At 48.3% G+C, this 13831-nt stretch overlaps 1 protein-coding gene across 1 annotated transcript in view; it reads left to right on the top strand.

The window, feature by feature from the left end:
- The window catches only part of CEP350 (centrosomal protein 350), an 821600-nt gene that overhangs the window by 733729 nt on the left and 74040 nt on the right, over positions 1–13831 (top strand). Inside the window, exon 33 of the mRNA XM_069232082.1 lies at positions 7741–7823. Coding sequence (XP_069088183.1) covers positions 7741–7823 — 83 coding nt within the window. The remainder of the gene's footprint in view (positions 1–7740; positions 7824–13831) is intronic.

Raw genomic sequence — 13831 nt, 5'->3', positions numbered from 1 at the left:
TGTCAAGAGAGGCTCTATGTCTCTGGACATGGCTGGAACACCAGGGCATACCCCAGGTGGTTCAACACCTGGCCGAATCTCAGAACGCCAGGGCGGACGAACTCAGCCAGCGATGCTTAGCGCATCACAAATGGTGTTTCCATTCGGAGGTGGCACAAGGACTCTTTCAGCAGTGCGGAGAGCCTTGGTTAGATCTGTTCGCCTCAGAAGAGAATGCACAATGTCAGCAGTACTGCGCGTTGGAGTTTCGAAGAGTTCTCAAGAAAATCAGGAACTACCAGGCCCAAGTAATCCTAGTGGCTCCAGATTGAGCACGAAGAGTCTGGTACTCAGAGCTTCTCAAAATGAGCATCAGTCCTCCAATCAGGTTGCCTCTTCGGGAGGATCTTCTGTCCCAGCAGCAGGAGGAGGTTCGCCACCTGAACCTGTCAACTCTGCGGCTTCATGCGTGGAGATTGACCTGCAACTGTTGATTGTTTATGACCTCCCTTCCGAGGTCTGTGAAGTCATTCTGGCAGCCAGGCGTCCTCCACTAAGTCAATTTACGCCTGTCGTTGGAAACGTTTTGTATCATATTGTACAGAGAGGTCTATTGATCCTCTTTCTTCTTCTCTTTCTAATATCCTTCTGTTCATTCTGTCACTCGCCCCACAGGGTTCCTCCTTAGGGACTCTTAAGGGCTGTCTTTCTGTCTTATCAGCTTTTCCTCATTTGCCTGATCAACAGTCTTTGTTTGAGTCTCCTATTGTACAGAGATTCTTAAAAGGGCTTGTACATATGTTTCCACCTACACCTTTTGTTATACCCCAGTGGGACCTTAATTTAGTGCTCGCTTTTCTAATGTGTGCGCCTTTTAAGCCTTTACCCAACTGTCCTCTCAGTCTGCTCACCATCAAAACAACCTTGTTAGTGGCGATCACATCTGCCAGGAGAGTGAGTGAGATACAGGATTTATCATCGAAACCACCATATCTCACGATATATCCTGATAAGGTAGTCCTCCGAACCCGTGCCTCTCTCCTCCTCAAGGAGGTGACCCCTTTCCACCTTGGTCAAAATATCACCCTGCCCACCTTCTTTGCTCCACCGCATCCCTTTCAAGAAGAGGAGCGTCTCCATCGGCTGGACCCAAAAAAAGTGTTATCGATCTACCTTTACCGCACAAAAGAGTTCCGGGTGGACGACTAACTTTTTGTGGGGTACGTTGGTGCAAAGAAAGGACAGGCAGTCCAGAAACAAACCATTTCGCGCTCTTTCATTCTCTGTATTAAAATTTGCTACGCTTTGGCTAAGAAGCAGCCTCCTGAGGGCTTGAGAGCTCACTCTACCAGAGGGAAAGCTGCTACCACGGCATTAGCTCGAGGCATGCCGGTGCTCGATATCTGCCAGGCAGCAACGTGGGCTTCCTTGCACACGTTTGCAAGACACTACTGCCTGGATAGCCAGGTTAGAATAGAGGGATATTTTGCTCGCTCGGTCCTGCAGGACTTCCTTGTGTGAAGTATATCTTCGCAACCCACCACCAGGAGTTATAGCTTGGGTATCTATCCTAAGGTAAGGAATCTGCAGCTAGAAGTCTCTATCAGATGAACAAGTTACTTACCTTTGTTAACGAATTATCTGGTAGAGACTTTATCTAGCTGCAGATTCCTTACACCACCTCCCCGCTCTGCGGATTTTTACCCTTTTTCCAGGGCATGACTTTTTGTTCAGACAATCAGAAAAAAAAGGAAATAAAAAAAGAGCTAAAAGTTGGTTCTTCCATGACTGCGTTTCTGGCGTGGGAAGTTGTGGAAAAGAACTGACATACGCACGCAAGGGTGGTGCCTACATAGAAGAGCGTGACGTCGTGGAACACTCCAATGACACTGACAACGCCATGCGGAGTCAGATGACGCACGCAGATGCGAACGTTGCCACCCTACGGCACGTGTAGGTTACTGCTTAGCAGAAAAATTCCAGATTCGAAGCTGACGCCAGGGAATTCTAAGGCCAGGAATCTGCAGCTAGAGTCTCTACCAGATAATTTGTTACCGTAATTTGTTCAACTGCACTGACCTGAAATGCTGTTCAACTTAGGCGTGGCAGGTGGTTGGTGCCTGGAGTACCAGCTGAACATTGCAAGTTACAGGAGCTATGTTAGAGTAGCGCCTACACAGAGAAAAACTCTTGAGAGTCCTGGAGTCTGGTGAGAGTGATAGGTCTGTCGCTTTCCTGATGTCAAATTAAACAACAAGCAGAGATTTTAGGGGACTAAGGTGGAGGCATCAGCTGGAGAGGAATAGATCCCCAAAGTGATCCCTGGAGGGAGTGAAGGGTTTTTAATAGGGAGGGCCTGCCACCACCTGCCCCTCAGGGACAGGAAAGAAGAGAGGTAGAGGTAATCCACAAGCAGTTTCCTTCTATGAGCTGATGGGCAATTATTTACCCTTTTATTCGGAGAAGTGGGTACTGCTGCAAATAATAAATAAAAACGCAAACACCTTCCAGCTGAACATAAGATTCAGTACTCTTCAGGAGACTGTGATGTTGATCAAGAAAAGAGACACGATTGTCGGGAACAGTGAAGGGCATTCCACCAAATATCAAGATAATTCAGGCAGATGTGAATGCTGCAAGGAGCATGGCCTAGGTCCATCAGAGACTTATTTAAATTGCCCTACTTTTTCATATTTGCTCAGTACAGACATGATGCAGTCATGTTTCAAGCCTATACCAGACGTTGTAGGCATCAATCACTGACATCTGTCAGTGAGTCACAACATGGTTTAAAACCCACTAGTATTAGGGAGTGACATTTTCAGCACACTAGCGAAATCTATAGCTGGAGTGACAGGAGACTAATTGAAAGTAGGTCTTCTTTTAAAGTAAGTCTTCTTTTTCACCTTTGCACAGTACAGACATTATGCCTTTGTGTTTGGTTTAGTCCCTCAAGTTTTAGGGAGTGACATTTTCAGCACACTAGAGAAAACTCTGGCTGGAGTGACAGGATTCGAGTAGCTCAGGATCATCATCATCTAGAGCAAGAAGAAAGGAACTGATGTCAGTGCGTGTAGGTGGTGCAATTACAGTGGCCCAATGTGATGTTCAGGGCGAAGCAGACCCAAAGCAGAGCCGTACTATGCCACAAGTCAATTTGCGAGGTAATTGCTTTGACAGTTTCCTTATCCAGCCTTGGGAAATTCACAAAGTGAGGAATCTGCAGTTAGTCTGTACTAGAAAAGGTGTTACCGAAGGTAAGCAACATGCTGGTTTGTGGAATGAAACCTTAAAGGATAGAGTCATTTATGCAGTGAGAGAGAATGGTAAAGTACTTGTTTAGGGCAATCCAGTTATTTCTATTCACCTCTTGCACTACAAAGAAGTAGAGAAGTAACACTGACCCAATAAGGAGGGGTTTTGTGCAGGGTGGGGCCTAGGTAAGGAATTTGTTCTGGCCATGCTGGTGGTGGTTACCAACAGTAAATGCTCCTAATCTTGGAAGCTGAAGGGTGCAAAACAACTGTTGTCATCTGTACAAAAGTGTGCAATCGCTGGCTCTTGTTTCGGCCCAAGCAACTTTTCGTATTCACAAGAACCCCTTGTGGATTCTGACACTCAAACATCCAATCATCTCGATGTTGGAGAGAGAGAAAAACCATGAGGGTCATAAAATGTGGGATGTAGACCTTTTGATATCCAATTAGCAAATTCTGTAATTTTGAGTACATTACAGCTTTTCAGGACCAGGCTGTGCTTCTAAAATCTTGCAGCCTCCTTGTGTGACACTACTGGTGGGGGAACTGTCTCCTCTCTGGGCCACACTCTTTTTTCTCATAGCCCTCACCCACAATATTTTGTTATGGTTGCCTCTTCCCCCTCTTTCCTTCCCAACACTGGTAGGGGGAACTACCTTCTCTCTGATCATAGCCCCCCTTCTTGGTTATTGTAGGAAGCTAGCACTTTTTGTGATGTGTGAATACTGTGTAAAAGGGTCAAGGCATTGCCCAGTGAGTGGACAGGGATTGCAATGCATTCCCAAAGTGCTCTATTTTAGGGGCGTGTGGTCAAGCAGCGTTAGGCTTAGCACAGAAGAGTGCAAGACATCCACAAAGACAAACAATAGTCAATAAATAAGACACACAACTCACGAAGGAGATCCACATCAATTTATAAAAATAGCAAGTATCTTTATCAATGTTTAGACATCAAAGAATAATCGTTCAGGTAAGTATATTTTTAAATAGGAGTTCTTTTCACTTTCAAAGTTGACACTGCAGTTTCTGATTTCTGCAAAGTTATCCTATGGGAGAAAAAACAAGTTCAGCAAACAGGTAGAGTACAGAGATTTACAGGACAAGTCTCCAGGAGTTAAGGTGAGTAGTGGGCAAGGTCCAAGGCAGCACCCACAGAATGCCCGCAGTGGCATGGGAACGGCCCTGTGTAGAATGCAAAACAGCTTATGGTGCCCAATGCCTTCCTATATAGATCAGTCACTGCAAAAAGAGGTGGCAGGCTCTGGCCAGGACGTAAGTCGGGCTGAACCAACAGCGGGACTCATGCCTCACAATGCTTGGGCCCAGGTAGCCACCTTTGCTCCTCTTCTTCACGGCTCAGGGGCGACAGGTGCAGAGATGTCCCTAAGTGTCGGATTTTTCTGACGTGATCGGTCTCCGTAGAGGGGGTCTGCATGCAGAGGCTGCAGACGTTGTCAGGGAATCCAGGAGGGTGAAACCACGATGGACTCAGGCTCTGGAGTGTTGGGGAAACGTGTTGGCACTGGTGGCCCACTTCAGCTTCGGTTGGAGACAGTGGGTTCAGAAGCCACTTCAGGTGTTGGGTTTTGGTGGTTCCAGCAGCTTCAGAGTCCCTTCTTTTGGGGCTTGTTGGAGAACAGGTCTGCTTGTCACTGGAGTCCTTGAGTCTTTTTCAAAAACAGGCAGTCCTCTGAGATTTCCTGAGTCACAGCTGCAGGGCAAGTCGACTTTGATGCAGATTTCAACAAGGGATGCAGACAGGACGACTGGGTTGGTACCAGTTCAGCTGCTACTTTTCTCCTCTTCTGCTTTTGCGGCTCTTCTGTGTCCTTGGTCTTATTAGGTCATCAGGATCTGCTTCCAGTGACAGGAGCTCCCCTAAATACTGAATTTAGGGGCGTTAGGGGTGTGTAGGGTAGTAGCCAATGGGCTACTGACCCTTGGGGGTCACTGTGCTCCCTATAAGTTCACTTCCTTCTGGGAAGTGGGCATAACCCTGTCCCAGAATTCCTAGGTATGCCATCTCAAAGATGGCTGCCTGTGACAAATCAAGTCCACCTCGCAGTAGCCTACCTTAGGGGGTGGTACGCCTACTTGACTAGCTAATTTTCCCACATGTCCAGGTGCCAAATGGGCTTTGTACTGGGGGGTGGTGGCTTCCTCTATTGTGAGGGAAGCCAGATTCACATTTCAACAGCAGTCCTCTGAGATTTCTGGAGTCACAGCTGTAGGGCAAGTCGACTTTGATGCAGATTTCAACAAGGGATGCAGACAGGACGACTGGATTGGTAACAGTTCAGCTGCTACTTTTCTCCTCTTCTGCTTTTGCAGCTCTTCTGTGTCCTGGGTTTTCTTAGATCATCAGGATCTGATTCTCTGCTGCCCAAGGCTCCCCTAAATACTGAGTTTAGGGGCCTTGGGGTCACTCCGCCCCCTATACGACCACTTCCTGTGGGAAGTGGGCATAACCCTGTCCCAGAATTCCTAGGTATGCCATCTCAAAGATGGCCACCTCTGAAAAATTGTGTGCACCTCTCAGTAGCCCACCTTATGGGCGGTACTAGCCTTGAGGTGGCACCCCTACCGATAAGTAATTTTTCTACCTGTCCAAGTGCTATATGGGCTCTGGACAGGGGGGTGGCTTCCTCACCTGTGATGGGAGCTAGATTTGCGTTTCAAAGGTGGCACCCTTTTGAGGCTTGCTGCCTTAGAAAGGCTAATCAGCAGGTAATCCTGTGGGAGGAGATGTTACAACCTCTTCCTGGACAGGCTTTTGTTATGGGCCTCCTGAGAGCATAGTGCTCTGACCCTAGGGGGCCAGAACGTTGTCTGAGGTGGTGGGCTGGCAGAAACCAGTCAGTGAGCACACCAGAGGCTGGTAGGGTTTCAGGTGGCACCTCTAAGGTGCCCTTTGGGTGCATGTATTTGTAAATCCAACACTCCCATTATGTAGATATCTCAGACTCAAATGTTAGCAGGTATGGCTATACAATTGGGTTAAGGTACGTACTCCTGTAGGGACAGTACACTTCAATTAACTGAAATGGAGCTTATTGGAATTATAGTTAATTATCCGACATAGATCCAAAGTTCAGATATACGCAATTGCGTCTAAACCATTTTGATTCAGTTTATCAATGCAGCCCCGCCCCTCACCCCTACTGCTTAATAATTCAGTATAGGTGTCGCAGGATGGTGTTCACCCCTATACATTAGCAAGCCAGCTGCAATTAGAAACAACAGTCCAGAGGGACTTAATTTTGTTTTCAGAGTTCTGTGAGTAAGATGCTGTCTGTCTGCATGGTCCTCTGTGGCCCCAGATCGTGATTTCCACTACAGTTTACTTTTTTATCAATATGAATGAGAGTCGGTCAGAAATGCTGTATATTTGGTCAGTCCCTGGCCACAACCATGTGTAGTGTGGGTCGGCCCAGTACACGAATATGTAAGGTCTCACCATGCCAGTGCTCAAGACCCAGTTGCTTACCTGACAGCTGCCTGGGACCCAAAAGACCACAACTCCCCAACAAAGCCTTCCCTGCAGGGGCAGCTCTCATTCCGTGCAGTTGGGACCCACCTGCTGTGACTGATAATTTAGCGGCTATAGTCCCGAGTTAGGCCTACTGTGCCACGCCAGTGCAAGGGTGCATCTTCCCGGGGATGCTGAGACTGGGTTGTCTCTCAATAGCAAGATTCACTACTATAAGTCTCCCCAGCAACAGGAATATGTTGAACAAGACTGGATGGGTGATAAACCTGCAAGATTTTTACAGATGATGTTCTGGAACTCACCACTCAGGTGGCAATCACGTTTTGTAGCTCTCTGGTGCCTCCATCTTGGATGTTACATAGGTGTCACATGCACTCTGTGGCCCTTGTAGTCAACTTAACTATGGAATTGTTATTAGGGAACCATGATTATGATTTTTCCTAAAGTTTGTTGACCATTTTATATGGTATCATTTTATTAAGTCCATTGCAGTTTGATTATTATGCACAGCACTTATTTGACACTGTAAGGCATATTGTCAAGATAAAACTAATTAGGCACTGCATTTAAAATTTCGCTAATATTTGATACTGTATGTAAAGTTTGAGAATTTATAGCATTTTTGCTGCAATGGAATGTTAATCCTCGCATAGGTTTTGCTGCTTGATTTAGGTTCTAGATGTATGTGAGTTCCATCCAGCTACGGTTATTAGTTCTTGAAATTGCAAAAAAGAAGGGCCTTATAAAGATGAGTGATTTATGCAAAACATAAACATGACCCAGGTTGCAAAATCAGTGTTGCTAACATGTAACTTTCTCCTCCCTAGCATCTAAGCCACTGCACACTACAGGTCTTGTTCTCATCTCCTACCTTCCCCGTCAACACCTCAATTTCTGTCTTTTTTCCATAATGTTCTCCTTATCACACATTATCATGTAGCAAACCAAGAATTAAAAATTAACATTGAATGTGATGTAACCATCACTAGACTTGTTTGTTTCTTTACGCCATAGGCCTGATGGAGTGAAGAATTGGAAATCGCTGAGTGAGTCAGACCGCTCCCATGGATCCCTGGAATCCATTAATGAGCATATTGGTAAGTTTAAGAAAAGGTAGATATACTTATAAGGCAATGTCATCAACCTTTTTCTTTCCACATGAAAGTCAAGGAGGTTTGTGGAAAACTGTTCGGGGCAGCATTGCTATTATAACTAAAGCTTATTCCTCAGATCCAAAGTCTATTGGGTTTCTAAACAAATTTAGAGTCTTTTCAGACTACAGATTAGAACTGCAACTTTAGCTCTTTTGAGGAAGTGTTCTTTATGAGATCTCATGGATTGATGTTGAGCAACCCAAAAGCTTAGAGAATTTACTTCTGGAGATAGATATGGAGTGAAGCGCTTGATGTGGAGTTTTAAAACCCAGGATTTGTTGTAGTGAGATTTGTTGTCTGATTAATAGTGCATCTTTTTTTCCTGGCTTGAGTTTCAGAAAGTTTGTTTACTTCATGTGTTTGAGGTATTAAAGACTGGTTCTTCACATACATACGTACATCTTCAACAGAGGAGATTTAAACAAATTTGAGAATCTTATTGTTATTTCATCTTTACAGACAAACGCCCCTCGGCCTGTGCTTTCCTCCCGCTGTAGTTGGCAAATGTCCCCCTTGCTGTATGACCTTCACTGGGATCTCAACATGGGCCAGGCATATTTGCCAGCAGTTTTGGTTGTTGTCTGTATGGCTTTGTGTTATACCACCTATCTGATGGAGATTTCTAGTTGCAGATTTCTTACCTTAGAATTTCCCCAAGGCGTCAGAATGGATCCAGAGATTTTTCTTCAAGCAATACTCTTGCCCGTTGGTAGGTGGTGGCGGTCAACTCTGCATAAGTCCCGGTCTCAATCGAGAGGAAGCTCTCGAGACTGTTCGCGGAGCCCTCACCACTCGTCGTCTTCTAAGTCTTCGGGTGCAGGTAAGAAAAATAAGTTGTCGAAAAGGTTCCATCGCTCTTCGACTTCGCCCCGTTGCTCGGCTAACGCGACACAGGAGGAGCATCGACACTCAAGGCCTCTGTCGTCGGAGTCTGCGTCTGGGTCCGCTCCGAGCTTCCCTGAGTTTCCCAGAGCTAGAGCGACCCCCGTCCAACTTAAAGAATTCTATGAGGCCATGCGCCTTATCTTTAGGCGGACCGACCCCGATACGGTGCCTTTGGGCCCAAGGGGTTCGGTTGAGGGGACTTCCGTTTTCCGTGCTGGCGGCTTCGGCTCTGGCCACCAAGGTCCCCACCCGATCCGCTCGCAGATACACACCGGCACTGTTTGCACCATTGAAACCTTCCCCGGTGCCGGATTGATTGTCAGCGCTCACGACGTCAGTAGTGCCCACTATCGATGTCGACCCGATCCTTATCCCCGAGGAGTCAGAGCGGCGTCGACCAATGCCGCCTTTGTCTTCGATTGGGCTTGTTCACCCCAGGTCGGATTCAGACCCTTTTTTCCTATGGGTACGAATTCGGGGAAGGATTGGAGGGTTCCCTGGACCCTTATAAATACCAGGATGACCCATCTTTGGACTAGCTCTGGAATTGGGCAACGCCAGTGGTCTGGATACTTCTCCAGACGCTGGCATTCTGGCTCCTCCTACTGTGGCTACAGCAGAGGGAGCAACTTATGGTATGGTGGTCAGTAGGGAAGCTAAGGTCCTTGGCCTTGAGCTTTCCTCTGTAGAGGTCAGGTCCAGTCTCCTGACAGAGGTGCTTCAGCCAGGGGCTTCCACATCCGAACCCCTTTTGCCATTCAATGAAGCCCTCACCGATGTCCTTTTGGGTACTTGGTTCAAACCCAACACAGGGGCTCCTGTGAAAAGGACTATCGCACGCCGCCATCAGCCTGCTGCGAGCAACCCTAAATTCCAATCCCAACACCCCACACCTCAGAGTCTTGTCATCCAGGCATCCTCTTCTTCTGGCGCATTCCCTTCTACACCCCTGGATAGGGAATCAAAAAGGCTGGAACAATTTGGTAAGAAGTTGTTTTCTTCCTCCAGTCTCGCTCTGCGGTCTGTGAACACCGCATGACTTTAGGGCCGCTATACCCACTCTTTGTGGGATACGGTTGCGCAAGTCCTGCCGCAAATATCGGAGGATGGGTCCGTGCTTTCGTCTCCCAAGCTGTGAACGATGGGAGAGATGCTGCAAAGTTCACAATCCATTGTGGGCTGGACACGACCGACTCTCTGGGCAGATCGGTTGCTACGACAGTGGCCTTGATACGCCACGCCTAGTTGCGTACTTCTAGTTTTCCTGCGGATGTCCAATAGTCACTCATGGACATGCCCTTTGATGGCTCGGCCTTGGAGAGATTCAAGGATTCCTAGGCTATGGCTCAGTCCCTTGGTCTTTCCTCTTCGCCTCGCCCTCCACAGTCCGCTGTTCGCCCCTTTCATGGCCACGGAAGGGGCTCCCTGTCGTGTTCTCCGCCCAGCTACCGTGCCACCCATGCTGTCCAGCCTCTGCGCGGCTGGGGACGTGGAATCCCACGTGGGCGTGGATGTGGACAGGGAACCAGAGGTCTGCCCAGTCCACCCCTGCCCCCGCTGCAGCCTCCAAACTCTCCTAGTCCGTCCCCTCACTGCCATCCAGTTGGCGGCAGGATTCGCCATCACCTGCCCCACTGGGAATCCATCACTATGGCCTGGTGGGTTTTGCAGATCGTTCGAAAGGGCTACTCCTTCCCTTTCAAATCTGCTCCACCAGCCGTGCCTCCATCCTTCAGTCACCTTACAGATGATCATTTAGCACATCTCCGCCACGAAGTCGCAGCTCTCTTGGCCAAGGGAGCTATAGAGAAGGTCCCTGTGCCCAAAGTAGGTCATGGTTTTTATTCCCGCTACTTTCTGGTGCTGAAAAAGGAGAAGGGCTTACGTCCTAGCCTAGACCTTTGGGACCTAAACTACTTCCTCAAGAAGGAGAAATTCAAAATGCTCACCCTGGCTCAGGTTCTGTCTGCCTTGGACCCAGGAGACTGGATGATAGTGTTGGACTTGCAGGATGCTTATTTCCACATCCCCACATCTTGCCTGCCCCCAGACGTTACCTACGATTCATGGTAGGTCACGAGCACTATCAGTTTACCATGCTCCCCTACGGCCTAACCAGCACCCCTCGGGTGTTCACAAAAGTGATGGAGGTGGTTGCAGCTCATCTGCGCAGGCTAGGGGTATCAGTCTTCCCCTACCTCGACGACTAGCTGTTGAAGGCGGACTTGCCCCAGAAAGTCATCTCCCAACTTCAGACTACGGCGAACCTCCTGCACATGCTGGGGTTCACTATAAACGTGCCTAAGTTACATCTGACTCCCTCTCAGACGCTCCTATTCATCGGAGCTGTTCTGGACACAGTGCAGGTTCGGGCTTATCCCCCCGAAAAGCAAATCCAAGACATTCAGGCTATGATTCCTATCTTTCAGCCTCTGTCTCGGGTTTCGGTGAGACTGACTATAGGCTGCTGGGCCTCATGGCCTCCTGCATCCTACTGTTAATACATGCCAGATGGCATATGCGGGCTCTGCAGAGGGACTTGAAGTTCCAGTGGGTGCAGCATCATGGAAATCTCTCCAACATGGTCCAGATCTCGGAGGGGACTGCGAAAGACCTGCAGTGGTGGCTTTCGAATCCGCATTGGGTCTGTGGTAGATCCCTCTGTCTTCCCCAACCAGATCTATCTATAGTGACAGATGCCTCACTTCTGGGTTGGGGTGGCCACATGGGAGAGGCGGAGATCCGAGGCCTCTGGTCTCCGGTGGAGTCTGGGGTCCATATCAGTCTTCTGGAGCTCCGGGCAATCAGGTTTGCGTTGAAAGCATTTCTTCCCTCTTTCAAAGGGAAAGTAGTGCAGGTGTTCAGGGACAATACTACTGCCATGTTGTACTACAACAGGGCAGAGTAGGGTCCTTCACCCTTTGTGAGGAGGCACTATGCCTCTGGATATGGCTGGAACATCAGGCCATTACCCTGGTAGTTCCACATCTGGTGGGTTCTCTCAACGCCAGAGCGGACAAACTCAGCCGTCGATGCACAGCTGATCACGAATGGCATCCCCATCCGGAGGTGACGCAAGGTCTCTTTCAGCAGTGGGGAGAGCCTTGGTTAGATCTGTTCGCCTCTGCAGAGAACGCGTAATGTCATCTGTTTTGCGCGTTGGAGTTTTCAAGGCGGCACTCACTCAGAGATGCTTTTCGTCTTGAGTAAAACTCCGGCCTCCTTTATGCCTTTCCGCCTATACCACTTTTGCCCAGAGTGCTCAAGAATATCAGGAACGACCGGGCCCAAGTCATCTTGGTTGCTCCAGACTGGGCATGGAGAGTCTGGTATCCAGAGCTGTGGAGCATGTCCATCGATCCTCCACTCAGACTTCCTCTTCAGGCGGATCTTCTGTTGCAACAACTGGGGACGTTACTTCACCCGAACCTGTCCAGCCTCCGCCCTCATGCGTGGAGTTTGAGTGCTGACAGTTGACGACCTTTGATCTTCCACCCGAAGTCTGCAATGTTATCTTGGCAGCCAGGCATCCCTCCGCCAAAACTGTATACGCCTGTCAGTGGAATACATTTGTGGCAAAGTGCACCAAAAATGTGTTGATCCCCTCTCTGCCCCTCTATCTGAGGTTCTTCTGTTCATTCTTTCTTTGTCCCAGCAGGGCTCTGCTTTGGGCACCCTTAAAGGGTATTTATCTGCCATTTCGACCTTCCTTAGGTTACCTGATCAGCCCTCACTTTTTAAATCTCCTATTGTGAGTAGATTCCTAAAGGGCCTCACCCATTTATTTCCTCCCTCTCCATTAATCATGCCTCAGTGGGACCTCAATCTTGTCCTTACTTATTTAATGTGTATTCCCTTTGAGCTGATGCACACTTGTCCCTTACGGCTCCTCACCTTCAAAACTGTCTTTCTTGTTGCCATCACCTCTGCTCACAGGGTGAGTCAGCTTCAAGCAGTTTCGTCTAAACCTCCAAACTTGTCTGTGCACTCTGACAAAGTGATGTTGCGACCTAAGACTTTCTTCCTTCCAAAGGTGGTTACGCCTTTTCAAGTAGGCCAGTCCATCATCCTGCCTACTTTCTATGCATCCCCACATCCTTCTCATGAGGAAGAGAGACTCCACCGTCTGGACACAAAAAGAGCGTTGGTGTTCTATCTTAATCGTAAAAAAGATTTACGGGTGGACGATCAACTCTTTGTCGGATATGTGGGTGCGAAAAAAGGGAAGGTGGTGCAAAAACGTACTATCTCTCGATGGGTACTTCTTTGCATCAAAATGTGCTACACTTTGGCCAAGAAGCAACCCCCTGAGGGCTGGCGTGCTCATTCCACCAGAGCAACTGCTGCTTCCACTGCGTTAGCACGCGGAGTTCCTGTCCTGGATATCTGCCAGGCAGCTACTTGGGTGTCCCTGCACACGTTTGTTAAACACTACTGCCTGGACAGTCAGGTCCGTCGGGACGGCTACTTTGGTTGTTCGGTCCTGCAGGACTTCCTAGTATGATCTTGGTTCACAGAACACCTCCGAGGATGGCATTCCTTGGGTATCTATTCTAAGGTAAGGAATCTGCAACTAGAAGTCTCTATCAGATGTGCAAGTTACTTACCTTCGGTAACGAAATACCTGGTAGAGACATATTCTAGTTGCAGTTTCCTTAGCCAAACCCCACCCACCCCCCACCCACCCATCCTTCCAGCTTGTGAACTGATGTCTAGGGACAGGGATTCCCCCCTTCAGGTCCTTAGCTCTGGCGCACCAATCTCAGTGTTCTTAGCGGCTCTGCGCGTTGGTGTGGAAAGTCGTTAAAAGAAACTGACATCACTGCGCGAAGGCGGCATCTATGTACTACTCCCGACGTCATCACAGCGACTACGACGCCACCTACAGATGCGCAAGGGTATTGGTCAAAAAAAAATCTACGGATCCAGTCTGACGCCTGGGGGAAATTCTAAGGTAAGGAATCTGCAACTAGAATATGTCTCTACCAGATATTTCGTTACTGAAGGTAAGTAACTTGTACTTCTAGTTTTCAAGATCCATACAGCCTTGCTATCCTCTGGCACTG

Source organism: Pleurodeles waltl, chromosome 4_2 (genome assembly GCF_031143425.1).
Source record: "Pleurodeles waltl isolate 20211129_DDA chromosome 4_2, aPleWal1.hap1.20221129, whole genome shotgun sequence".
NCBI classification, from domain to species: domain Eukaryota; kingdom Metazoa; phylum Chordata; class Amphibia; order Caudata; family Salamandridae; genus Pleurodeles; species Pleurodeles waltl.
Note: the sequence above shows the minus strand (reverse complement) of the source record. Positions and strands in the feature narration are given on the sequence as shown.